Raw genomic sequence first — 27,818 nt, forward strand, 5'->3', positions numbered from 1 at the left:
GGGCTTGATGCTCACTGCTCTTGTGGCCCGGGACTCCCACCCACCTGGGAGTGAAGCACCCCCAGGTGGTGACACCCTGCGGGGAGGCCTCACACATCTCCAGCCATCATAGTCCTTGTGTGCAATCCGTGTCCAGGCCTCTGGCTCGGGGCTCCCGAAGGCTCTGTAGGGCCAGGGCGTGCTGGACGCAGTCCGTGTGCCAGCTCCCGGGGGTGGAGGCTGCACTGGCGCTCAGGGTTGGAAGCGCGGGGCGCTGACGTGCGGCTGGTGGAAGGTGTACACCACTTCGGGGGGTGAGGGCAGGCTGGAGGTCAGCACGGAGCACAGGGGCTCGTGGCTGCTGAGCACCGACGTGAAGTACTTCATCTCCTCTGTGAGCCTCTTGATCTCCTTGCGCAGAGCCGCGTTCTGTTTCTCCAGGTCTTCACTCTCCTGCGCAGGGGGGAGGGGTGGCCGTTAGTGGGGGGAGGCAGCAAGGTGGGGAGAGCAGCTTAGACTCTTCCTAGCACAGCCACGGAGAAGGCCTTGCCCACGTGAGTCTGTGCACAGCTGCATCTACATCTTCGGCACATATATTTGCAGGTACAGGGATGGGCACATCTAAGGGTAGTGACTATGCGTTGGGCTGCTAACCACAAGGTCAGCAGTTCGAAACCACCAGCCACTCCAGGAGAGAAAGATGAGGCTTTCTAGTCTCGTCAAGAGTTACAACCTCGGAAATCCACAGGGGCAGCTCTACCCTGTCCTATAGGGTTGCTGTGAGTCAGCATGGGCTTGATGGCAGGGGGTTGGGGTTGGGGTTGGGGTTGAGGGTGCATCTGGTGTGAGCCCAGGCATCTGTGTGGCTGTGTTTGTCTATTCCTGGATGGGAATCAGGCCAAAGGTGACTGGGGGTGGTGCACACTGATAAGCATTCACCTGCTAGCTGAAAGGTTGGCACCCGCCTGGGGACACCTTAGAAGACAGGTCTGGTGACCTGAATGTGCACACCCTAGGTCACTGTGAGTGCAAATCCATGCCGAGGCAGCTAGCAGCACCAACAATCAGGTTGCACGGTGTGACCTAGCTGCTATTGGTCTATTTTGACTTATCAAAATGGTAATGATGGTTCTTTCTGGGACACACGTGTGTGTAAATGTGCGTGTGAATTTGTGTGCACGGGCCTCTGTGCGGGTGTACATGGAGGGAGTATAGGAGTATAGCAAGCATGTATGGAGGGAAAGTGGTTTGCAGGACATAGCCGTCTGTTAGAACATCTTAATTACACTCGTAGCCGATTGCTTCTCCCAGGTGATTTGCATAGGCCCCTCCCATCTACGGATTGTCTTACAGACCAAGTGCAGGGTGAACTGCCTGGAATTCTGGGACATTTGGGGTCTTTGTACATAGGAAATGTTCAGGATCCTCCACAAGTTGCTCTTCTGCTCCTTGCTGCTCACCCAGCTGCTTATTTTACCATCTTCTGGGTGCAACCCAAGCACATACACTTCCCATTTTGGGGTGGGGGGCCTCATTCCCTTGCTGCTTTGGGGATGGTGGTGGTGAAACTCAGAAACATACCAGTTAGGAAAATGCAAGATCAGAGAGGAACCCTGATTACTGGTCACAACATTAATTAACCATCCATCCAAACAAACAAAAAAAATCCCCAAACCCAAACTCACTGCCACCAAGTGGATGCCAACTCATGGCAACCCTATAGGACAGGGTAGAACTGCCTCTGTGAGTTTCTGAGACTGTCATTTTTTATGGGAGTAGAAAGCCCTGTTTTTCTCCCTTGCAGCAGCTGGTAGTTTCAAACTGCTGACCTTGCAGTTAGAAGCCCGACTCGTAACTACATCCGGCCCTTGTAATGAGCATTTACGAAAAGCCATTCCCACCTTCAAACAGCTGCACGGGTATTTCCAATGTGATTTTAAGGGTCACACCCCTGGATCAAACAGATCTTTTATGCTAATCACTGCTGCTCTCAAAGGAAAGGCAAATGGCATTGAAGATGCAAATATTTAGAGACTTTGTGGGAAACAGAAAGATTTCTCCCAAGTCATCTCCCCCAAATATGTTAGACTTAGGACACTGCTTGCAGCTAACGGTAAACGATTGTCAAGTTATTTCCCTGAAGGCAGTCAGTCAGTTGCCAGACTACTGTCTGGTTCCACGCAGGTAGGCCCCTTCTCCCTGCTGTAAAGGACAATGGGCTACTTCTCCCTAAAGGCTTGGTTCCTCTAGGTGAGGTTTACACCCCACTGATAATGGTCTCTATAGTGAGCCAGAGAACAGGTCAAACCAGCTCAGTGACATTCAAAGTTAGGCTGCCATCCTGAATCTAGGATCCGCCTATCTTGTCACATGTGTAACCCCAATCCCTCCTCTTCCTGTTGCGTGGATACCCCTAGATCACCCCCCTCCCATTACTGTATTACCTACAGCACAACCCTTTCTGTATGTCATCATCTGTAATTAGGGGACTTGTATGTCCCCAGAGAACACAAAAGCCTTGGTTAGCAATAAATATCGTGGCCCACCAAGTGAGGCTGAGGTGAGCGTGCTACTATGAAATGTGTCTGACTCCGTTACTTCAATCTCTCTTCCATCTCTCATGTTCTCTATGACTTTACTATAATCTGTACTTATTATCACTGTACAATTGCGTCTACAGACCCGTGATGATGTGTTAGGGCGGGTACCCTGACAAGACTTGGTCTTTTTGTCCCTTCCTTCCTAATTCTATTTGGTTAAATTAAGGTGAGGTCTCATTCAAAGTATAGGTTCAGACCTTTCCCTTAGAGATTTGAATTCAGTAAGTAGTCTTAGGGTACCTCAGGGAGTCTAAATGTTTAATTCATGCCCCATGTTATTCTAATGATCAGGCAAGTTTTGGAAACACCAGTCAACTGTGATATTAATTTTAAAAGAAAATCATTTAAACACATCCTGGTTGGAGGCTGTCTTTGTTAAACATGTGGCCCGGTGCCTGGCCCACAGGACCAACTTGAATGTTTATTGTCTGCTGACTGGTGACATCAACTGCTGGCCCTGGAAGTTGACTCAAAACTATGGTGGGCGGCGAGCAGATGTTCAGATAGCTTGGCATTTAAAATGCCCCAAATACTTCATCAGGAGGACACAATGAATTGATGGGCAGCCCCTGGATTTTCCCAGCACATGGCTAGAGACCCTATCACCCCTCCACCCAGGTGTTTTGTTTTTAAATTTCATTGTGTTCATGACACAGCGTAGTGCCATGTGAAGTGTCCTGTGTGACTCTCCTCGCCCTCCGTTCCTGTTGGTCCTCCCCATTGACACACACACACACACACACACATACACCACTCCTCCCTAAGGACCTCACCCAACCTTTCAAACTGCTGTTGTCCATTTGATCCCAGGCAGACCACACTTTAAAAGGCGCAGTGCTGAAGGCAGACGGGTTCACCTAAGCCATCGTTTGCCCTCAGGAAGACTTCACGGGATATTGCCGGTTTAAAGATATAAGGATCTGGGGTTCTTTTCCAGGGACAGGGCCCCCCATACACCTGTGGTCTTGTCCGTCAGAAAGCTTCCATGCATTTGTGGAGGGCAGAGAGGCACATGCTCAGTCTGAGCCAGGCACTGAGTCATCTTTACTGGGGTGCAGTTCCAGGGTGGCACAGGGGGCCCTTGGCTATTAACTTAAAGGTTAGCAGGTTATATCCACCAGCAAAGTCAGCAAAGTCAGCTTAGAAACTCCTCCATTGGTCAAGAACACAGCCAAGGACCCCCCCATGGAGTTAGCTCACTTAGACTCTACAGGAGTTGGAATCCATGCTGGGGACCCATCCAGTCCAGTCCAGTGGAGTTGTGGCCAGGCTGGCGGAGCGAGGGCCTGCTTTCTTGGGCAAAGTGTTAACTGGCTCATTCATTTTACCATTTGGCTGTTTCCTGGCACATCCACCGGCGGCGGGAGTGCATCCCCCCCACCTTACCGAAAGGCAAAATAAAGCAACTCAACGAGAAGAGAGGGAGGGAGGGTGTCGGTAAGACGGGAACTGGGGGCCGGGAGCTCCGGCCCCTTCCTCTACCCCTTTTCCTCGCCCCCTCTGAGAGTTTCCACCGGTGGCAACATTTACAGTAAATTCTGAGCTCCCAGGCGCCTGGGCAAACCCCCGCGGCTGAAGGGCGGGGCGGGGTGGGCGGGCGCACGGACCGCGCTGACCTTCTCCCCGCCCAGGGGGCGGGCCCAGCTTTCGGGAAGTGACCGCAGGCCCGCCTCCAGGCCCCGCCCTCCAGGCTCCGCGCGCAGGCTTCTCACCTGGCCCTCCCCTGCCCGCCTGCGGAGCTTCCCGGAGCTCTAGGAAGAGCTTCATCAGCGCCTTCAGCTTTCACCAGAAAACCACCTGCGACAGGAGCCGGCCTTCACCTTGGGAAGCAAGACTGCTTCCTGCGGGGCCTGGGGGCCTCGGTGGACGGCCACATCCCCGCGCAGGCGATTGATCGCTCCGTCCGCCTCGGACTCTCTCTGGGGCCCCAGTGTTCCGCACACGCTGCTGAAGGGGGCCTAGGTAGCACGGCCCACCCGCCAACGTCCCAATCAATGGGCACCGGACCCCTGGAACCAGGAAATGTGTACAATGCCGGTGAACTAGAATGGTAGCCAGAATGGAGGGAAGTGACAGGTTGATTTCCTGCAAGAAACGTAATCCCTTTCTTAAAAACAAACAGAAACCAGGGATAGTTGAGCATTGCAAAGCAAACAAATCTCCCAAAGCCTGCTGGCTCACAGAGGGCGTCTGCGGAGGCTGCCTTGAATGCGAATCGCTCTCCATAGTTCTGACAACAATCCAATCACTCTCTCTCATCAAGCTCCCTAAAGGGTGTCTTCAGAGTTGCCCCCTCCAGGACTTGCACCTGTCATCTCTCCATTCAGGTTATTGTTGCCCTTCACGCAGATTTTACATTTGGGGGTCGGTTCTAATCTAATCTCACTTTGTCGGCCCTGACGGAACTGGTTCAAATCCTCCCTGGTGAAAGGTGGGGTCGAGAAGGACATTTTGGCTTCTGCGGAAATCTCTCTGAGAATTCGTCTGGCCCATGCCTTATGGAAAGTCAAAGCCTTACCCCCACTTTATAGATGAGGCCAACTGAGGCCCAGGGCTAAGCCCACATTGTATCCCCCACAGAATAACCACAGGCTAGTGGCAGCAGATGCTGTGGGGTTCCCCTCACTTTCTCAGAGATCTGGAAACACTGGGTGATTGAGGCAAAGCCTCATTATCACATAGGGGGCAGGGCAGGGCTTCTATTGGGGTCTTGCCCTGCTGAGCCCTGTGGTCCATCTATCATACTCAACTCCTTTCCCTGAAAGACTGGCAATGCCAATGGCTGAAGGTCTCAAGAGAACACTAGTCCGGTCATCCTTCAAGAGAATCCCAGGCCTCGGTTTGGGGAGTCCTTGAAACACAACATGAGAATCCCAAATCACTCACACGGTTTCTCATCTGCCTCCGGAGCAGAGTCAGGAGGGAAACACTTGTAAGGATATTTCTCAGGAAGGGGAACTGGCTTGAGGCCAGACCTTCCTCCAGATGGGGAGTGAGGTCTTGAGTATAGCCAGTGGCAGATACCATCAATGGTGCTGGGGTCACAGGGGCCCTGGGTCCTTATCCTGGCTGGTGACTCTCAGGGAATTGCTTTCCCTCTCTGACCTCTAGTTACTTCACTTTAAAACAGGAAGACTGTACCCAAGCAACACTTGTTGACCTTAGCTATGTATTCTGTCCTTCGCAGACCTTGAATCAGCTGGTGTCTGGCTGCCTAGATCCTACTCCACCTGGACACTGGCTTGTTCAAGGCTCACCAGGGGATCCTAACAGTCTGCTAATGTTGCTAAACCAGGATTAGAAGCTCCCCAAGCCCCCTCTAACTCTCAAATAGTTCCCGGTTCCAAATTTACTACCTGAATGCAGTTAGCAAGACAGACCTTTGAACTGTTCAAAGGGGGGAGGGGGACATAGAGATACAGACTCGATTATGAGAATGATGAGTAGAAACAAACATTTTAAAAGAATAACAGAACTTGGCCCACCAATATCTAACATCTATTAAACGCTATCATGTGACAACCACTCTTTTAAGCGCTTAAAAAAAGTTTACCTAATCTTTGAGGCAGTCTGATGTGCTAGATAATATTCCCATTTTACAGAAGAGGAAAACAGAGGTACAGAGAAATCCAGAAACTTCCTCAAGGTCGCACAGCTTGTGAGCTGTTGCAGCTACTTGAATCAGCTCAGCCTGGGTTTAGCCTCAGTTGGGCCACCCTCTGCTCTTGCCTCTGAAGTCTGCTAAACCTCTTATGATATTTGATAGTTAGCTTCAGTGAGGCCTCACCTCTGTGGGCTTTCTAATGGAATCTTTCCTCTTTCCCACTCATGCAAATCCAGATGCTAGTTTTCACAATTCACTCTCACCTGTGGGGTCACCTGATGCCACCCATACCATGAACCACAGACAGGTGGAGGTGGTGAAGGAGGAGGCTGCCTCGGGGTCTGGGAACATTCTGGGAAATCCCCTACTGGAGGGGCCAAGGAGGGGGTCACTTGAAGAGCTCTTGAATGATGGGGAATCCCCAGGCAGTTCATTTACCCCAGGGAGCCGGTGGGACCCAGGCCAAAGATAGCTGGCGTTATCCAGCTGGGCCTGGCCAAAGCTCACCCAAGGACTCTAGTCATTCTGAGCAGGTCCTCTTCCCTGCCAACTGTGGTGAAGGGCCTTGACCTTCTCCTTGGATTTTTGAATCCCAATTTCTAGAAAAGCGAAAATAGTGCCTGTGTGTTTCCTCCACAGAACACAGAGTCATTTATTGATGGGACGACCTTTTAGCTCCCGCCCACGCTTTAGTAAGAGCGGCTGGGGAGTCAGCCCGACTCCCAGCAGCCCTGTGTGCACCAGCAAGAATCACTGCCCGCCCTGCACCGTCCTCACCACTGGTCTGTCTGAGGCCATGGTGAGAGCCACTCTGCTGATCCGTCTTGCTGAGGATCTGCCTCTTTTTCACGGACCCCCTACTTTCCCAAGAAGGATGCCCCAAGCCCACTCACCCCCAAGGACTAGTGTCTCCTGATAGCATGTCCAAGTACATCAGATGAAGAGAGTGGGGTGCAAAGCGTATCCCTCAGATTCAGACTTCTGTTCCCTCACCAGCAGTTGCCACCTCCTGTCTCCCAAACACAGACATGGGGTGGGGCCCACCTTTCCAAGAGTCTGCCAACGGACAGGTAGGACACTTCTCAAGTCTCGGTGAATCTATGCCTACCGTTCCCACCCTGCCTGGGGCACATCGCCCCAAGTCCTATTCTTCACTTTAGAAGGAAAAATGTGGGACCATCATCGGTCCACAGATATTTTCCCTGAATAATGTTACTCCTGAGAGTTAATGCTCTCACCAGAAATGCCTTCCTCAACAGATGTTGAGCCTTTGGGGCCCTGTCTGGAGGCCCCACCTGTTCACTGGTCTTCATTCCAAGCCATTCCCTTGCTTTCCCTCTAGAGGGGCTGAGAAAACGAGGGCTCAAATACCCAGCTGCCTTTGGGGATAGGCGTGGCCATGTGACAGAATTCTGACCAATGAGATGGGAGCAGAAATACCTCCGTGGCATCTCTTCTCAAATAGAAAGGCCAAGTCGTGCTAGGACAAAGGCCGCCCTCTCTCAACACAGACCAATGCTTCAGGCGGCTTCTTGCCACCTTGCAGAAGAGAGCCACATGATGAGATGGCCGTAGAAAGACAGAAGCAGCTTGGCTCTTTGGTGATCTCTTGGCACTAGCTCGGATCTGTCCATTTCTCAGCTTCTTGTGAGAGAAAAACGAACTGGTCCTGGTTGAAGTCTCTGTTTGATGGTTTTTCTGTTCCTTGTAGTTGGAACACAATCTTAAGTAATCTCTCAAGTGAGAAAGGTTATCACTAGTAAACCCAGTTTTGAAAAAGAACCACAAAGCAACAAATAATTGCCATCACTGAGGGCTTATACTCATTTTGTGTGCTCTCTCTCTCTATGTATATGTAAATAGATATTTAAGTATATATATTTTAAGCTATCAGGATTCTGGACAGAGCATCTGGGGGATGTAGTCCCATGAATGCTCCAAACTCACTCCAAACATGCTGCTATACCAATTCAACTTCAACCCCTTCCAGTGTCACCCTCCCCGATTCTCACGCTCGCTGCACACTGGAACCTCCCGGAGGGTGTTAGAAAGTCTTAAGTCCGGGTCTTCGGCCCCAGAGAGTCTGTGTTCATTGTTCTGAGGTGAGACGTAGACATCAAGATTTCAGAAATATTTTTCAAGTCAGCCTACTGTACAGTCATGCTGAGCATGAAGTTCACAGCTGGTTCTTCAATTAAAATAATATAATATTTAGTTGTATTAATGAAGTGTTATTTTATTCAACACACTTTATATTTTTCATTTTATATATTTACACCAAACAAACCAACCCACTGCCATTGAATGGATTCCAACTCATAGCAACCCTTTGTAGAGTTTCAATGGCTGTAAATCTTTACAGGAGTAGATGCCTTGTGTCTTACTCCCAAAGTGCCTGGTGAGTTTGAACCACTGACCTTACAGTCGGTTAGTAGTCTGATATTTTATTAATTGTATTTTATTTTATAATATAAACGAACAATTTTTAAGAGGTGGGAGCACATGTTTAAGGTGAAAAACATTTTTTAAAAAGACCAATGTTCATTTAAGGTAAAGTTCCTTACTATTATATTTCAAGTAGCCCACCATTCTTCATTCTCAGGAGGAAAAGGCCAGAGGTAAGAGAAGTCAGAAATCATAACCATCATTTAATAACTGTCCACTGTTGAGCCCTGTGAGGTCAGGGACGGTCCCTGACTTCCCTGCTGCTTCCTCAGTGCCTGAAACAAGGCTGGAACATCGTCACTGCTCAAGAAAATCATGTCTCTTGGCTGCCAACTTGGCCTCTGTAATCATTTGCCAACATCTGAACTCTGTGTATGAAGAGTTGTGTGAGGCGTCTACTGTTGAGAGCTGGGCTGACGACAGAACTTCGGAGGAAGTATCTAACCAACCATTTGAGTGCTTGGATAGCTCGACTTCTCTGTAACTCCCGAATAGCGACCAGTGAGCCGGACAGATCTATTTTCTTTCACCAGGCCCAGGTTAGACCCCTATTTGGCAACACCTTTGTTCCTCAAACTGAAGCGATGATGGGTTAGCAGGGACCACATGGCAGCACGTTCACAGGAACTCAGCTTGCTCTTTCACTCATTTGGACTGGACCTTCCCCAAGGAGCCCTGGTGGTGCTGTGAATAAGTGCTGGGCTTTTAACCAAAAAGTCGGTGGTTCAAACCCACCAGTGGCTCTGTGGGGCAACCAGACTGGAAAATAACCAGAACAATACGTAAATGAATCCTACCAAGTGAACAGTGCTGTGCAGGACGTCAAATGGCTCCCTGTTTGAAACCCAATTAAGCAGCATTGATGGCATGAAATTTAAATCAGATGACATTAAAGGCCACTCAGGCATGGGAACGGAGAAGGTGAACCTCTCTGAGGCCCTGGTGTGTGAGTTGGGAGATGGACATGGAAACTGGGAAAAGGTGTTCTCAGCAGACCCTTGAGGCTGGATGGAGTCTGGCCAATGGAGAGCCAGTGGGTAACTGCGCTCCAGGGAGCAGGAACTGGATCAGTGGCAGCAAACTCACCCAAATCCCAGCTGGTGACTTCTCTGAGCCTGAACCTTCTGGTCTATACAACAGGAAGCAATAGCAACTCATTGGGTGGTGGAGAGTTTAAATGAGAGAGCTAACATGAAATCAAGGCTACCCTCTGTGTGTGTGTAGGTCTGTAAAATTAGGGCATGGGGTGTATTTGTTAGTAGGAAGCCTGACGTTATCCGGCCAATCAAGCACCTGAGTACATCAGATTTATAATCAAATATAAAACCATATGCTTTTTTTATGGTTGCTCATAAAAATCTAAACAACACTGGCTTGGCATTTCACCAAGGTCCATCAGGTGTCCGTTTTGTGTGGACTGAACAACAAACAGGCCAAAGCCCTTACTGTGGTCTCCATTCTAAGTCTCTGGGACCCGAAAGGACCGGGGAGAGCTGCCCCACACGCTTTTCCAAGGCTGTAATCTTTACAGTAACGGACTGCCAGAGCTTTATCCCAAGGAGCAGCTCGTGGGTTCAAACTGCCCCCCTTGGGGTTAGTCGCCAAGCACTTGACCACTGCACCACCAGACACCTTGCAGAAAGATGGCAGCCTAGAAAACTCGATGGAGCAGCTGTTCTCCGTTGCACGGGTTGCTACGAGTGGAACGATGGACTTGAGGTCACTAATAGCAACAGGTCCAGGAAACCGCCAAGGCATCCGGTCTTCTCCGCTTGGTCGGGAACTTTAACAACACGCTGGAGCTTGCCTAAGGCCTCCAGGCACCTTCCTTGGTGCCCTACAGCTAGAGGTCCCTGTTGATTTGGTATAAGTTTAATTGTCGCTCTCTTTTACTCTCAGAGCCCTGGTGGTGTAGTGGTTACACATTGGGCTGCTTGCTACCTGTAAGGTCAGTGGCTTGAAACCCCTAGCCGCACTTCAGGAGAAAGGCAAGGCTTTCTACACCCCTGAGAGTTACAGGCTTGGAAGCTGACAGGGCCAGTTACACCTTGTCCTAGAGGGTCAGCCGTGCATCGGAATCAACTCAATGGCAACGAGGGGTGTTTTTTTGACTCTTGAAAATGCCCCTGTTTGGAGGATAAATTATAAAGTGGCCTTAGTGAAATAGGACCCCCAAGTTGCCCTTCTAGGATATCCTGTCTTTGTCCTTGATATCCACCAAAGTTGACTCCACTCTCCTTGACCATTTTCTTGCTTTTAATGTCAAAAATGCAGTATAACTACATCAAAGTTACCTTTAAACTTAAAACCTCCATAATCCTTGTCCCCTGACACACTGCTTTCAATTGTACCTATGGCCATTTGTCAACAACATGCATGCTGGTTTTTACACAATCTCACGCGCAGCACAGCACAATGTTGCATCTTGTTTTCCGTCGTCATAACTCATCACATCTCATCGTCACCTTAACTATTATTTTATGGCCACACCCTCACATGGATAACCCTTAGTTTTCTTCAAATGGTGCTTCATATTGGATATTTTGGTTGCTACCAAAACTGTTTCTGGTTTGGGAGCAATTATTTCCTAGGACAAGTTTTTAGGAGTGAGCTCACTGGGCAAAGGGCACAACCAGCCTTCCAGTTCCCGGTAAGCATTGCCATGAAAGGACGGTGCCAACGGACAACATGATGTCCTTCTGCAGGACTGGTCCTTCCTGGTGACATGAGATGAAGTGTCTTCATCCTCGATTCTAAGGATCACCTGTTTGTACTTATTCCAAAACAGATTGTTATCATTCTCCTGCCATCCTATGGTATATTTTATACTTTACCAGCACCACAATTCATATCCATCGATTCTTTTTTGATCTTCCTTATTCACTGTCAAGCATAGGAGGTGAATGAAAATCCCATGCTTTAGACAGGTACACCTTCATCCTTCTGTTAGGCCAGATTGACTAGAGAAACAAATCCAACGACACTCATAGATGTATAAGAAATAGCTTTATATCAAGAATTGATTACATATCCAGGAAAGCATCCCATCCCTGTCCAGCTCAAATTTTAAGTCCAATATTAATGCAGAAGTCCCTCTTCAGACACACAGCCACATGCAATGATGCAGACTGCAGGAAGATCGCAGGCCTGTGTGGGCAGTCATGTGGATCCAATGGCAGGGCTCCAGCAGCTCTCAGGGTGGCCAGCAAGCAAAAACCCACAGAGGGAGAAATCAGGGGGAGATTCTCCGTCCACCTTGTGAGAACTCCACCCCCACCCCCAGGGAAGGACCATCAGTCTGTGGCCCGATTGACAGCTGTAACTCCACCCCTAGCCAGGAGTGTCTAGTTGACATAAATCATACAACTACCACGGTCCTCGGGGTGACATCATTGCTTTTTAACACTTTGAAGTGGACTTTTGCATCCGATTTATCCAGTGCGATACATTGTTTTTCATTTATTGACTGATACTTCCACCAGTATTGAGTATGAATCCAAGTAAAATGAAATTTTGACCACTTCAGTATTTTCCCCATTTATCACCATGTTGCTTACAGGTTTCGTTGAGAAACGTTGTTTTCTGGATGATGGGATGCTTCTCTGTGTTAAGGTGTGATCCAGATGAGGGCTATATTCTTTCTTGCTTCTTCATAAGTAAGCTCTTCAAGTTTTGTCTGCTGTCTGCAAGCAGGGGTGTGTCCTCTGCATATTCCTTTAGACAACCCAGCCTCTTGGATTAGTTGCTCAGCATGCAGGTGTGAATAAATGTAGGGAAGCGTTCTAACCCCGGCACACGCTTCTCCTGATTTTAAACTACACAGTGTCCTTTGTCTCTTTGAACTTCTCTCTCTTGGTCCGTGTAGAGGTTCTGCATGAGCATGGTGCAGTGTCTAGAATTCCCACTTTTCTCTATGTCATCCATACTTGTTATTCGGCACACAGTTGAATACCTTTTCCTAGTTGATAAAGCACAAGCGACTAGCTCTCTATCTGCCGCCAACCTCCATCTGACGTTCTCTTCTGAACCCAGTTTGAATTTATGGCCGTTCCCTGTCAATGTGTGTCTGCAATGATTTTTGTATCAATCTGGGTAGACCAGAGGATGTACATTGGTACCAATAGCAACTGGAAACACAGGGAATCCAGGACAGATGACTCCTTCAGGACCAGTGGTGAGAGTGGCGATGCCTGGAGGGTGGAGGGAATGTGGGGTGGAAAGGGGAAACCGATTACAAGAATCTACATATAGCCTCCTCCCTGGGGGATGGACAGCAGAGAAGAGGGTGGTGGGAGATGTCAGACAGTGTAACATATGACAAAACAATAATAATTCATGAATTATGAAGGGTTTATGAGGGAGAGGGAGGGGGGAGGGAAGGGGAAAATGAGCAGCCGATATGAAGGGTTCAAGTAGAAGGCAAATGTTTTGAGAATGATGCTGGCAACACATGTACATATGTGCTTGACACAATGGATATATGCATGGACTGTGATAAGAATTGTATGAGCCCCCAATAAAATGATTTAAAAAATAACTTTTGTATCATCATCATCAAAATCGTACTTGAACATAATATCAATGATACTGTTTGATAATCCTCTTGCATCACTTTTTTTCCCCTTCTAGAATAGACCCACATATGAATCTCTCTCAGTAGTTGGCAAGGTTATTCTTAGAATTCCTCTATATTTCTTAGACAAGAGGCACTTCCCGCATTGCGTCGTGCTCATGTAGAACCTGTCACAGGCCAAGAGACAGCAGTTCAAAGACAGCAGAGGGACACTGTGGTATTTCCTTTAAAATCTGGAAAAGTGTGTGTCAGGGTTAGATTGCTTCACCATATTTAGTCAACTTCTCAATCGGTATTCTGTGGAATCCCGGATGTTTTTTCTCCAATGCCTGTAGTTTGGAGTTCTCCTTTTGGTACCATCGGTTCTTGATCATAATCTGCTACCTCCTCAAGTAGTGGAACATCACCCCATTCTTTTTGGCCACAGTGACTTTGGTTAATCCTTCCATCTTTTTTCCTGTACTGTTCAATACTCTGCTCAGAGCATCCTTCAATAGTGCCACCGGGGACTTGACTTGTTTCTTCAGTGCTTTCCGCTTGAGAAGGACCAAGGGTGTTCTCCCGGTTGGCTTTCTAACTCCGGTCGTTGCACATTTCACAATATTTGGTCTCCTTGAACCACCCTTTGGAATTATTCTGTTCAACCCCTCCATTTAATTGTTTCTTCCACTTTTTCTTTGGGCTTTTCTACATTCAAGAGCAAGTTTCAGAGTCTCTCCTGCCATCTATTTAGATTTTTTCCCCGTCTTTTGCTTCTTTTCATGCCCTTGAAGCCATCCCACAATGATTTCATTTAATGCAACTATGTCCCCAATCTGTCATTGTCCTTTTACACTTGGACCAGAACTTGAAAATCTTTGCTCATAGAGGAACATTTAAACTGTGGCCCCTCTCAAGCTTGGGCCTCTCTCTCTTTCTGGTCTCTTCCTGTGGGTTGGGGTCTGGAGCAGAAGAATGCCTGGCTGCTCCCCTGTCTTGCTTGGTTCACGGCCTCCTTTTTGGCTTACACTTTTCAAAAAGACTTGTGGGAGCAAAAGCGCATGCCTAGCAGAGCTGTTTCACAAAGAGGCACACTGGCGTACTGAGTGGGAAGGTAAGGGGTTTGGGTTCTTGAATGACTTTAAGAAAAGAGGGGGAAAAATGAGGGGGAGTGCGGAATGGAGACTCAGCCCATCTGTAGGCAACTGGACATCCCCTTATAGACGGGTCGTGGGGAGGAGATGAGCCAGTCAGGGTGCAGTATAGCACCGATGAAACATACAACTTTCTTCTAGTTCTTAAATGCTTCCTCCCTCCCCACCCCCACTATCATGACCCCAATTCTACCTTACAATTCTACCTTACAAATCTAGACCAGAGGATGTACACTGGTACAGATAGAAACTGGAAACACAGGGAATCCAGGACGGATAAACTCCTTAAGACCAATAATGAGAGTAGTGATACCAGGAGGGGAAGGGGAAGGTGAGGAAGAAAGGGGGAACCGATCACAAAGATCTACATATAATCCACTCCCTGGGGGACAGACAACAGAAAAGTAGGTGAAGGGAGACATTGGACAGTGTCAGATATGACAAACTAACAATAATTTATAAATTATCAAGGGTTCATGAGGGAAGGAGGGGAGGGGAGGGAGAGGACCAAATGAGGAGCTGATACCAAGGGCTCAAGTAGAAAGAAAACGTTTTGAGAATGATGATGGCAACCAATGTACAAATGTGCTTGACACAATGGATGAATGTATGGATTGTGATAAGAGTTGTATGATCCCCCAATAAATTGATTTAAAAAGAAAGAAAAGAGAAAAAAAAAAGAGGAGCTGATACCAAGGACTCAAGAGAAAAAAATGTTTTGAGAATGATGATGGCAACATATGTACAAGTGTGCTTGACACAACTGACGTATGGATTGTGATAAGAGCTGTAAGAGCCCCCAATGAAATGATTTATTTAAAAAAAATTAAAAAAGAGGAGACAAAGACACAGACACATCACCCGGATGAGGGAGGCCGCCAGCATGAGATCAAAATAGCATCCCGACTGTACATCCACGTAAGCTGAGGGTACCCAAACGGTTTGTTTTTGTAACTAGCCATAGAGATATTTGTGTTTAAAAATAATACATGTTTGCTAAAACACTGCAAAGAACAAAGAAAAGCATCAGAGGTTTCGTGAGCAGAACCAGGCATCGGCCTAAAACATCGCCATGTCCCCTGGGAGTTCTGTGATTTTTGTCCTCAGGGAGATGGGACCGCGTCATAACGAACATTCCTTCCACGGGCTGCAGTGTGAAGCCTCGACAAATCCCCACAGTCGGAAGGAGCCGTCATCCTGCACACGCAGCCCATGCCCATTAACAAAGAAATACTCCAAGCAGCTGGGTCGGGGGCTCTTTCACAAGACTCTCTCTTCTTCTCAAGAGCGAGACATCTGCGTGCTGTTTTCTGGAGAGGGCGGCTGGGTGAGAAGGTGTCAGCCCTTACCCTGGGAGTCCAAATCCCATTCGAACAGGATCCAGACTGGTGTAGAATTGGCCTGGTCCCCCAAAAGCCTCACAATATGAACCACATCAAACCATCATCCGTGGGACAAGTCCTTAGGACAGGTGGATTATATTGATACTTTTTTCTCTCCGCCGGTACAAATAGTCTAATGTTTTATTCTGATTTTTAAAAAATAATACACATTATCTGAAAAAAATAGAGAAGCAGTAGGGAAAAGGGAAATTTCCCCCAAACACAGCCACTCAAAAATAACCACTATCAGCATCTTGCTAAACATCTTTCCAGAAATCTTTGTGCATGCAGACATGCCCAAACCCACACATTTTACATGAACGGGATGAACTCTGCATGTTCTCTGTCACTGGATTTTTACTCAGTGCTATGCCATCTTTACGTTTTGATGAAGATAGTCATTTTTAATGCCACCCTCCAATTTTTCTGGGTGAAAGTATCAAAACAGGCTTCACCCTGTGCTGTTGGGCATCTGTCTAATTTTATTGACCTACTAAGATAATTTACTGTTCACAAATAATAATGCAGTAAGCATTCTTGTTCCTTCACCATTTTCAGGCCTTTCTAAGTAGGATTTATGGGTCAAGGGCTATTATCATATAAAATGTTCATATTTATCACTATGGTTTCAACGGACACTGGTATAGGTTTGATTGTGTGTATTCCTGTACACACACATAAACCAGTATATACACATATAGATTTGGCCTGGAGATATTTTTACATTCTTCATCATGCCTAATAATGGTGGGAAAGAGAGGACTTTGGCAAATGTGCTTGAAGAACAGAAAAATGTAAAATACAGGAAGAAAATCAAGGAGGTGGCGCTGTGGTTATGAGTTGCGCTGCTAACCCTGTGGTCAGCAGTTTGAAACTACCAGCCGCTCCTCAGAAAGATGAGCCTTTTACTTCCATACAGAGGCACAGTCTCAGAAACCCACAGAGCCTGGTGGACTCTGGCTTATGGGGTCACCCGGAGTCAGCACTGACTTGGTAACACTGTATTTTTATTCCAATAATACAAGCCTTCTGCATTTTTCCCTCAGTGCTCCCCTCCCCTGTCCAACACCCCAGTCGTTTGATAAGTGTGCTATGTTAATTTTTATGGTAACATGTACAAAATTTAGCATAACGCTTATGAAAACACTTTGCAAAATAATGGCAAGCACACACAGAATGCTGGTATGTGGTATGTGTGCACAAATATGGTTGATATCTTAGGTCGGATGAATAAATCTTTAAACGAGTCTGAAGGGAAAAAGTACTAAAAAACAATGGTTACGATATGCTTCCTGAAATCAGATAGACCTGGTCATAAACGGTCTCTCTGGACAGGTTACTTAACCCAATACAAGCCTCATCAAAAGAGGGTTTTTTTTCAAATAAATGAGACCCTGCACGTCGAGCTTCTAACACTGGACCTGGCACATAGGTAAGTACTCAATTAGAATATTCAGAACGAACACCAAGAAAAGAAACTATTACCCTGAAGAAATATTTAACCCTAACCCTTAAATTAAAACTATCCTCTGAAGCAATGTTTGATTTTCGTCGTTGTCGAAACTGTGCATTCTCAGTAATGGGGTCACTTTAAGTGAAATGGAGACATCTCTTTGAAGGCATGTGGACTTTTATATAATTAGTGGCACACAGATTGTTGGCGGATGACCGTGAGCAAATTTCCCTCACTTACGGCCCCATTGACTTGCACTCCCAGTCGTAGTAGGTGCTGGTGCCTGCTTCTCCACTGCCATGGCAACAGCACGCACTGGCAACGTTTGTATCTTTGCTAATCTAGCAGGGCATCCCACTGTTGTTTTTTTTCTTTTTAAAATCATTTTATTCGGGGCTCATACAACGCTTATCACAATCCATCCATCCATCGTGTCAAGCACATTTGTACATTTGTTGCCATCATCATTCTCAAAACATTTGCTTTCTACTTGAGCCCTTAGTATCAGCACCTCATTTCCCCACTCCTCCCCATTCCCCTCCCTCACGAACCCTTGGTAACTTATAAATTATTATTAGTTTGTCATGACTCACACTGCCCGACATCTCCCTTCACCCACTTTTCTGTTGTCCATCCCCCAGGGAGGAAGTTATATGTAGATCCTTGTAATCGGTTCCCCCTTTCTATCCCACCTTCCCTCCACCCTCCCGGTATCGCCACTCTCATTTTTGGTCCTGAGGAGTTTATCTGTCCTGGATTCCCTGTGCTTCCAGTTCTTATCTGTACCAGTATACCTGTGTACATCCTCTTGTCTAGCCAGATTTGTAAGGTAGAATTGGGGTCATGATAGTGGTGGGGAGGAAGCATTAAAGAACTAGAGGAAAGTTGTATGTTTCATCAGTGCTATACTGCATCGACTGGCTCATCTCCTCCCTGCAACCCTTTTGTAAGGGGATGTCCAGTCGCCTACAGATGGGCTTTGGGTCTCCATTCCACACTCCCCCTCATTCACAATGACATGATTTTTTGTTCTTTGACGCCTGATACCTGATCCCATTGACACCTCGTGATCACATAGGCTGGTGTGGTTCTTCCATGTGGGCTTTGTTGCTTCTCAGCTAGATGGCTGCTTGTTTATCTTCAAGCTTTTAAGACTCCAGTTGCTATATCTTTCAATAGCCAGGCACCATCAGCTTTCTCCACCACATTTGCTTATGCACATGCTTTTGTCTTCAGAGATCGTGTCGGCAAGCTGGGCGTCATGGAATGCCAGTTTAATAGAACAAAGTGTTCTTGCATTGAGGGAGTACTTGAGTAGAGGCCCAATGTCCTTCTGCTACCTTAATACTAAACCTATCAATATACGCACATAGATCTATTTCCGCATCATCATATATAGCTATATCTACATATGTACATGCCTGTACTTAGACCTCTATAAATGCCCTTTGCCTCTTAGTTCTTTCCTCTATTTCCTTTTATTTTTCTTTTGTCCCTCTATCATGCTCAAACTTCATTTGGATTTCAGTAATTCCTCTTGGTCACATTGCTCTTGATCAAGTCCTACCAGGCTTCCTATACCATCCTCGCCATCAATTTTGGATCACTTGTTGTTCCCTTGTTCTTGGGTTTGTTAACACCACTTCCTTTCCACCCACCGCCCCCTCTTTCCTTCCCTCCCCCACCCCAACTGTCAGTCCTGTTGTTTTCTCCTCCCGATAGTTTATCCCACCTATCTTATCTAGATAGACCTGCAGAGATAATAATATGCACAAAAAACAAGTCAGAGCTAAACAAAGCAACAATAGAAAACAACAACAACAAAAAGCCAATGACAAAAAGAGAGAGAAAAGCCTGTAAATAATTCAAGGTCTTTTTGTTAACCTTTAGGAGTATTTTCCGGTCAAGTCTGATGGGGTGCCACACCCTGGCCCCAAAGTCTAGTTTTGGTATTCCCTCGGGACTTCCTTGCTCTGCTCCCCTTGCTGTTCTGTTGCATGCCCTTAGTGTTTTGCCTCAGTGTTGTGGGGTCAGATCAGGCACAATTCCCACACTGTGTCTCCAGTGTTGTCCCCAATAGCACTATGGGTCAGTGAGGGATGTCGTGTCTTATAGTGGGGCCGGCCCTGTGGTTATCTCTGTGCATTGGCTGCTCTGAGCGGGAATATCGTCCTCAAAACTTAGTGGGCCAGGATGTGCTCCACTCTCTCTTCCTCCCTTTTCATTTGCTCCCGTGTGCTCTGATCAGACATGTCCTTCTCCCTGAGCTGTAGCTTCAATGCTGTCCTCTGAAGTGAATTCTTCTGCGGGGTGGGGGTGGAGGGGCTTTCCATGTAGGTGGGATTGGGGCCGGCCCCTCAGACCTCTCTATTGCTTCCCACAGTTGTTTTAACTGTTATTTCCCTAACTAAAAGAAGTCTAGTATCTTGTCACATATTTACTAGCTGCTTATTTAAATTTTTCTGTGGATTGCCTATTTGCAACCATTCTTCATTTTTCTCTCAGGTTATTTTCTTATTCATAAGAGTTGCCATATAGTAAGTAAATAAAATTTTTCTTTTTTAGCAGATGTTTTTCTCAGTCTGTCATTTGCCTTTGATTGTGCATATACTGGTAGCATTTTAAGCTATATAAATGTTTTTATTTTTATATACCTTTAATTTTTATATAAACATTTTAATTTTATGTAGCTATGCATGTTAATCGATTCCTTTGTGGTTTTATATTTCATCACCAGAGAACTTTTTCTTTCCAAGATAAGTGTTAATGTTTATATTTTTCAAATATCTTTAACTTTTTTTTGCATTTAATCTATGTGTGTTTTATAAGAAATGAAGATCCACTACCCCTTTACCCCCAAATAGCTTACAGTTGCCCTAATCCTATTGAATGATTCAGCTTTTTGTCACTGATTTGAAATGCCATCTGAGTCATTTTACATTTGCCCTAGTTTTTTTAGGACATGATATATGTTTGGGTCTAAAATTTTGAATTTATATTTGCATACATTTTTATATTCTATTCTGTTCAATGTACAACTTGTTTTTATTTTCATGTTTGTAATTTATGTGAATACCATGTTCATTTAATCTTCACTCCTCTTTAAGAATTTTTATTACAATTTTTACATAAAGTTCTTTTTTCTATGGAAGCTTATAATAGCTAATCTAGTTCCTCCCAACTCCCAGAAATTTCCTACTGGGTTTCTATTGGGATTTGATTAAATGCAAAGGTTAATTAAAAGAAACTTACTATTTTTGTCATTTATTTAGGTCTTTCAGTCACTTATGATAATTTTCAAGTTTAAAAAAATCCGAGCTGCATGTTTTTTATTATATGAGCTTCTTCTTCCCATTGGCTGCTGCTATCGTTTTGCTGCCATGGCTAGTCTACATGGAATCTTTCCTTCCATTAATTTCTAATTGGTTATGGTTTACATATAGGAAACTTTTTATCTTTTAATATTAATCTGAAATTTTATAATTAATTTTCTAATCTTTTCTGTGTTCTTAAACTACTTTGGATCCATTTATTAGCTACGGATCTCTTTTAGACACTAACTAGTCATGGTATGCCTTCCTCCTTTTTAATCAATGGTCTAATAGCCCCCTTAGTTGTCTTCAGGAGAAAAGCAACTACGTGTCATAAGTACTTGTGTGGAAGGCCCAACCAAGAAGAATTTAAATGGATTGTGGACTCAGTTCATTGGTATTACAATTAGGAGAAGAATCGCGCATGAGCCGGTTGATATGAGGATTGTGCCAGGTGGGGGCTGGTTTAACACTGTGATGAGGTTAAACATAATACTCCCATAGGCTCCCTCCCTAATCTTCCATTGTAAAAGCAATTTACGGCATTTGGTGCAAGTCACTTAGGGGACAGACACTGAAACCTTTAGGGAGCAAGCATCTCACATTCTCACTCTCACTGCAGAAAGAAGGCAACTAGGTTGGCTATTTTAAGACAGGTGAGAGTGACAAGAGAGGAAACTGAGAGCCTCTCTTTGCCCCAGCATATGAGGTGACAAGATGGTCCTCATTTGAGACCATACTTTTGACAGCCTCTCTGAAGCCAAGTTCCAAGCCCCGTGGGAGGAGCCGTCCAGCTGTGTCTGAGGCGGGAGGACGGCCACAAGCCGAGGCGTCAAGGACAAACAAGCCAAGGCCCTCAGCTTGGTGAACCAGAACATTTTCTCCCTGAGTCGCAAGCATCAGCAAGGTTGGGATGGACGGAGCTAACAGGAGATGATCACCTGAGAGGAGACGGACATTTCAGACGGCAGCCGAACGCTCTGTCAGGTGGCAGCTGATGCACATGCTGCTGCCAAGAGCTTCTGCCAAAGCCAAGGACGAGTGTCCCATTGAGTACGATCCTCCAGCTGGATGTGTCCCATTGAGTACGATCCTCCAGCTGGATGTGTAAACTCTGACGTGGCCCGTTCGCTGGCCAGAGAGAGAGAGACTGATCCGATGGTCCTCAAAAGCAAGGTGGTGGGGATGAGCCCATTTGTATTCAGGTAAGGTGAGGCTGGGAACAGTCTAGAGAAGCAGTTCTCAACCTGTGGGTCGCGACCCCTTTGGGGGTCGAACGACCCTTTCACAGGGGTTGCCACGACCATCAGAAATATGGAAAACACGTATTTCCGAGGGTCTTAGGAACCGAGACACCACTCCTCTATCTGACTCCAGGCGGGTCCACCCACATGCAGATACGTCCACCCACCAGTACCCGGCGTGAAGACTGTTACCCATGCTACACCATGCTTTGAGACAAAATTTCATTTATCTGTCATTAGAAATAAATATTTCACAATATATGCCATATTGCTTTTGTGATGAGTCACTATGCTTTATGCTCAATTTGTAACAATGAAAATATATCCTGCTTATCAGATATTCACATGACGATTCATAACAGTAGCACAATGACAGTTATGAAGTAGCTACAAAAATAATTTTATGGTTGGGGTCACCACAACATGAGGAATTGTATTAAAGGGTCGCGGCATTAGGAAGGTTGAGAACCATTGCTCTAGAGACTAAGGCTGTGGGGGAGGGGGCAGTGATCACTGTGACTTGGGGCTCCATGGCCTCCCAGACTCCACAGAGAATCCCAGTGCAGCCATGACTATGGCAGTCAGAACCTTTGGGTTCTGACTCTGCTCTTAGAGAGAAGGCTGAGTTAGAATTCAAAGCCTGGCCACGCCCATCAGTATGTCCTTCCCGACATCCCTGTGTCTTTAAGGGGTTGAATGAAGGCCCAAATTGCCAGGGAGACCAATGTGTAGCTCAAGATAGGGAGCACTCCTCTGTCCATATGTTTGGGGGAAAGAGCTTTCCATCACTACCGGTGATCAGGTACACTGTGCCTGAACTTTCCAACCTGTAAGGAGTCTTTCAAAGCGGATTCTAGGATTTAAAATAACATGTACATACACACGCTACCTTAGTTGTAATTATTTATCTTGAGTCTCAAAACAAGGAAGCCCTGTAGGGTCAACATTGAACTGGTAACTGCAAGGTCGGCAGCTCACACCTAGTTCCCACTCAGCAGGGAAAGGTGAGGCTGTCTGCTCAGGTGGAAAGGTACAGCCTCAGAAGCCCCATAGAGTGTTGTGATGAGTCAAAATGGAATCAGTGGGTTTTTTTTAGTAGACGTTGTTAAAGAATTAATTATATACTAGCTTTCCACAAGCTCTATATATGCTCTCTCTCTGAGGTCAACTCACTGGCTGCCATTGAGTTGATTGAGACTCACAGCAACCCTACAGGGCAGGGTAGGGCTGCCCCTGCGGACTTTGAGATTATAAATCTTTGTGGGAATAGGAAGGTTCATATTCCTTTCATGGAGCAGTTGGTGGTTTTGATCTGTTGACCTTGGGTTTAGCAACCCAAAGCATTATCCATTATGCCAGCTAGTTATGGTCATTTCCCATTTGCAGATAAGCACATGGAGTCTAAGAGAGACTGAGAACATTTCTAAGGTCGGACCCATAGAGCGCAAACTACAGAGGTAAGATTCAAGACCCGTTTGACCATAAAGCTGGAGAGCTATACTCAGCTGCTACTATCTGTAACAGCTTGTCAGTCTCAGAACGTTGTCTGCCTGGATGAAAACAGCTCTTTGTTTGTTTAACTTTTAAGCATTTGTTTGTTTCCTCTACAGAATATGAAATCAGAATCAGGGACAAAGTGAGTGATTGTAGACTTTTAAGCTTAAAACAGGAAAAAATTGGAGCGTAGTGAGACCCTCAGTCACAATGAAATTGCAGAGAATTTCTCATTCATGAGGGGGCTGCAAAAAAGCTCCTGGGAAAATGGAATGGAAAGATAGAATTTTCCATGAATATTTGAAGCCCCCTCATATGTACCAGCATCTCAAATACACCAGCTGGCAGAGACAGGTACAGATTTCCTGTGCCCTCATTCTTTTTTTTTACAATTCAACAAATATTTAGGAACTTCAAAACTATGTTGGTGGGCAGTGGGGGCAAATCCTGAATACATTTCAAATAAAACACAATTGCCCATCCAAAGTGTAGGTGCAGCCTGCTCTTTCCTTATAAAATCTAAATGTTTGGGGTTTCTAGAGAATAACCCCTTTTTCCTAACACTTGATCTTATTTATTCTTTCTAAGGTTAAGCTGCTCACTGATTGCTCTCTTATTCTTTCATCTAAGCCCAAGCTATTCATTCTTGGTTCCAATTGTGCTTTTATAGCAAAGCTGCCTTTTGATGATTGAAATCAATTACTGGGATGAGAGTAGGAGCAAGACAAGGCTTTCTACTTCTGTGAAGAATTACAGCCTCCGGGACGCACAGGGCAGCTCTGCCCTGCTTAGAGGGTCGCCGTGAGCTGGCATCGACTCGGTGGCAATGAGGGAGTGCGAGGGGCCTTGCTGGCATAGTGGGTTACACTTTGAGCTGCAAAGGCAAGGCCAGCCATTTGAAAGTACTGGGCTGTGTACTTCCACGTGTAGTTAGGGTCTTGAAACTTCCCGGGACAGTTCTCCCCCCCCCCACCCTTGCGTCCTATAGAGTGGCTGTGACTCAGCAGGGACTTGATGGCGATGAGTTTGGTATGAGTTTGAGCAGTGTGAGAAGTTTCTGAAGGAAAGACGACGGGAGGGTGGAGTTACCAAGGGAGGGGACAAGGGGAGGGGATAAGGGGATGGGAGAGGAAGTGAGCAGTGAGCAAGACCCAGAGGAGGGGCCAGACTGAAGAAGAGGAGAAAGTGAACAGTCTGGGCGCCCAGGGGGAAGCGCTGCGTAATGAAGCCCACAACGCAGAAACACCAGTGAGGACTTTGGAGGAGGACCGGTCCACCCTTTGCAAGTCCAGGGACACGGCCTTCTCTGGCGAGTGTCAGCCGTGATGGTGACCATCCCAGGTTAAGCGCACTTGACACGGTATCTTACTCCCTTGGGATATTAATAAGGACAGAAGTATCAAAATAAAACTTCAATGATGCCCAAGAAAGGAAAACAAGGCACAGAGTGACGTAGACCATCTGGTCCTAAACGCAAAACGCAGGTGGTTGCAGAACCACCCTCCCAGGTGTGGAAACATACGGTCCAGCAGTGTGGGATCCTGTCCTCCCTCCACGTCCCCAACCCTCTGGGGCACTGCGATTCCTCCCCAGAGAGTTCTGCCTTCTGCGCTCTGCACCCCTCGGTCTGCCCTCGCTGGCTCTACCTTCTCCCCAGCTGTGGACTCCCCACGTCCAACTCCTCTTGGGGAAGGGGCAGAATGGAGTTCAGCCTTCTGGTCCATCCCCTGCTCTAGGATCTTCTCGATATCATCATGGGGGTGCTTCCCGTCACCACCCCTCGCCTCCATAACCCTCACCCCCCCAACGCCTCTCGCCACCCGCACGCTCACAGGGCAGAATCGTGCTATGGGCAGATGGGTGGCTGGCAGGCAGCACAGGCTCGAGAGGATGAAGGAACGTGTCAACACTCACCAGGTGCAGGGTGTCTGCTTTCTGTGTCTGCCTCTGTCGGCTCTTCTGGGCAGCGATGCGATTTTTTTCCCTTCTCTGAACTTTTCTCACATCGTCTGATGAGCCCTGGGCGGCAGAGACCAGGAGAATGTGATGAGGGTGGGCCTCTCTCCCCGAGGAAACCAGGATCTCTCGGTGGTGACTGTTCACCCATCCCTCCGTGCCCCCTCCCCGCCTCCCCTCCCTCCATCTCTCCATCCACCCAACGGCTCTGCCCCCAGACGGGGTCCCCAGGTCCTCAGGGCTCAGCAAGTGGTTTGACCAAAAGCTATAAGAACAGGGCAAGAGGGCAAGAGACCTCCAGCTCTCAGGGAGGCTGTATTTATGCAAATGTGGGGAAGGTACTGAAATGTATTTGATGGCGCCTTCTCTTCTTCGGGCGCCGATCTCCACCTCCTTCCCCCTATCTTCTTACTGCCTGACCCAGAGCCTTCTGGAGGCTTTGGGGGGACCTTTGATGACCACCGCCCGCACCAGCTTCTGGGCAACCGAGGGGCTCTTGTTTAATTCTCTGATCCTGGAAGTTGGTGTTATTTTCCCCATTTTAGATGTAAGGAAACTATGTCGCACAGAGCCTGCCCATGCCAACTTAGAGCAATCTGGAAATTGCATCTCCTATCCAACTACTAAGCCGGCCCTGACCCTGTTTAGCGTCCCGGGTCAGATGAGAGCGGGCACATTCTTCCTCTTGAGCATCAGCCTGTGCCGCTCACCATCCAACTGCCCTTGGACCACAGCTGGGATGCTGCCTGGGTGAGCACGCGTGCATGTATGGGGTGAGAGAATGTGGAGTGGAAGGGTCGTGGAAGGGCGAGGGACAGAGACACCAGGGGCCCTTCTAAGACACCCCTACCTGGGTGAGCATGCATGCGTGCGTGCGTGTGTGTCTGGGGTGAGAGGATGTGGAGTGGAAGGGTCGTGGAAGGGCGAGAGACAGAGAATTCTATCATCTGATGCTACATCAGGGGCCCTTCTAAGACACCCCCCTGCTCAGTTGTCTCTCTGGCTGGCACTCCTTGCAGTCTTCAGCACGAGCGGCCTCCTCGCTGGTTAGCATCCATGGAGTCTTTGGCTGCGTCTCTGGGCTGAGGTCCCACCACAGAGCTGCCTCTTCCTTCCCTGCAGCCATCCGTACCCCAGTTCCCATTCCCCAGAGTCCTTAGTCCCTGACACATGCGGAGTGCACACTGGGTGTCCACATCAAGTAGAATAACTTTCCTGAGGGAGACTTCCTGGCTCTGGGAGGCAGTGCTTGGGAGAACAGAGAGGTCTTCCAGAGTTCCTCTCAGTCCACCCCACAGGCGTGTGTGTCCTCTGCCTAGGCCGAGAGTTTGGGCCATGCCCCATGCTGCTGACAAGGGTAGGGGTCTGCGAGAAGCTCATCTGTAGCCAGACCCCACTCCCTGCCTCCCTCACCCCCTCCTCACACAGAGGGGTGCAGCTGCCAGAGCAAGACCCCGAATTCCCCCAGCATGCCCCACACTCCCAGGCCATTGCAGCAGGTGGACAAGGCTTAGAAAGAAAGCTGGCGCTCTGAGGGGCCCGGGAACCATACTACCAAGAAAGCCACAAGCAATTTCCTTCCCGAGAAGAATGCCGATTTCCAGGCAGTCCGAGCGGCTCGGATGGCATCTCGGCTGTGTGGAGCGCCCTCTAGGGGTCCCCTGCCCGCTGGCCTCCTAGTAGATATTCATGACAGCTGCGAGTCTACGTTCCTGTGGCCGGGTTGGGGCAGTCGCTCTTCCGTGGGGAGAAGACAGTTGTCTGAGAGGGAACGATTTTAAGGCACTGGGGTTTGGGATGAGAAAGAGGAGGCTTTCCTCTGGAGAGGGGTGCCAAAGAGGGATGTGAAGAGAAAGCCTCAGATCTGGGTGCCAGGCAGGGTGACCCCTCTGGGGACAGTCCTCAGCAGAACCCTTTTGAGCCAAAGGCACCATCCAGGCAACACCTGCCTTTCTGAGCCCTACGCTGCTCACTCTGGGCTCCCCCGGGCCTGGGAATGTCTCCAGCTAGTGTGTGGACTACTTTCTGGTTTATGTTCAGAAACCCTATGGGGGGCAGGTTCTAGCGGTGGCCCCCACACCCCAGCGGGGCAGCACCCCACAGCTCCCTCTAACTTGTTTCCAATTGGTTAAAAAGGCTCTGGAGGGACCCCTGTGGCTCTGGCCGCAGTGACTCTCTCCTGGGGAGCGGCCTGTCTGCAATCTGGGTGGCATCTGCCAGTCTCCCAGCTCCATGGTCCTCCTCTCGTCGGCCTTGGAAAAGCTAGCCCCTCTCCCCGGAGAAACCAGAGCCTGTTGATGCTCCTTTTCTTCTGGGCTCCCTCGAAAGCTTCTTGGGGTGGGGAGCATGGTGGGGCGAGGATGAGGGGACCCCCAAGGGACTTTGGCAGAATGGGTGGAAGGACAGGGATCTCTGCCCATAGTCACCATTGCATTGCAAACACCATGTCTGAAGTCTAACAGGGAGCTGGTGTCACGAGCCATTTCCTCACTCCTCGGGTTCCTCATTCTCTACACACACACCCTGCCCGCCTCCCACCAGGGGGACTCAGAAGGCAGGAGGGAGAAGAAGGATGCTACCTGTTTGCCAGGGAGAGGAGAGCGGCTGAAACTGGAGTCGCTGCTGTCGGAGCTGTGAGGCATCC

The 27,818-nt window shown here is 47.7% G+C and overlaps 1 protein-coding gene across 1 annotated transcript; it reads right to left on the reverse strand.

The window, feature by feature from the left end:
* Positions 1-231: 231 nt before the first annotated feature.
* BATF (basic leucine zipper ATF-like transcription factor) lies at positions 232-27,818 on the reverse strand. Its single transcript, XM_004698721.2, has 3 exons — positions 27,754-27,818; positions 25,133-25,237; positions 232-432 (listed from the first exon to the last, which is right to left on the reverse strand). Exons 1-3 carry the CDS (start codon positions 27,814-27,816, stop codon positions 232-234), a joined length of 369 nt encoding a protein of 122 aa, XP_004698778.1. The 5' UTR covers positions 27,817-27,818.

The sequence above is a fragment of the Echinops telfairi genome, unplaced genomic scaffold, assembly GCF_000313985.2.
Source record: "Echinops telfairi isolate 266 unplaced genomic scaffold, ASM31398v2 ScPeMD7_18;HRSCAF=68, whole genome shotgun sequence".
NCBI classification, from domain to species: domain Eukaryota; kingdom Metazoa; phylum Chordata; class Mammalia; order Afrosoricida; family Tenrecidae; genus Echinops; species Echinops telfairi.

Coding starts and splice junctions, on each gene's coding strand:
- BATF (XM_004698721.2), bottom strand. CDS start 27,816: ATGCCTCACAGCTCCGACAGCAGCGACTCCAGTTTCAGCCGCTCTCCT. Junction 25,238..27,753: donor CTCCTCTCCCTGGCAAACAG/GTAGCATCCTTC, acceptor TCTGCCGCCCAG/GGCTCATCAGACGATGTGAG. Junction 433..25,132: donor AAGCAGACACCCTGCACCTG/GTGAGTGTTGAC, acceptor CCCCCTGCGCAG/GAGAGTGAAGACCTGGAGAA.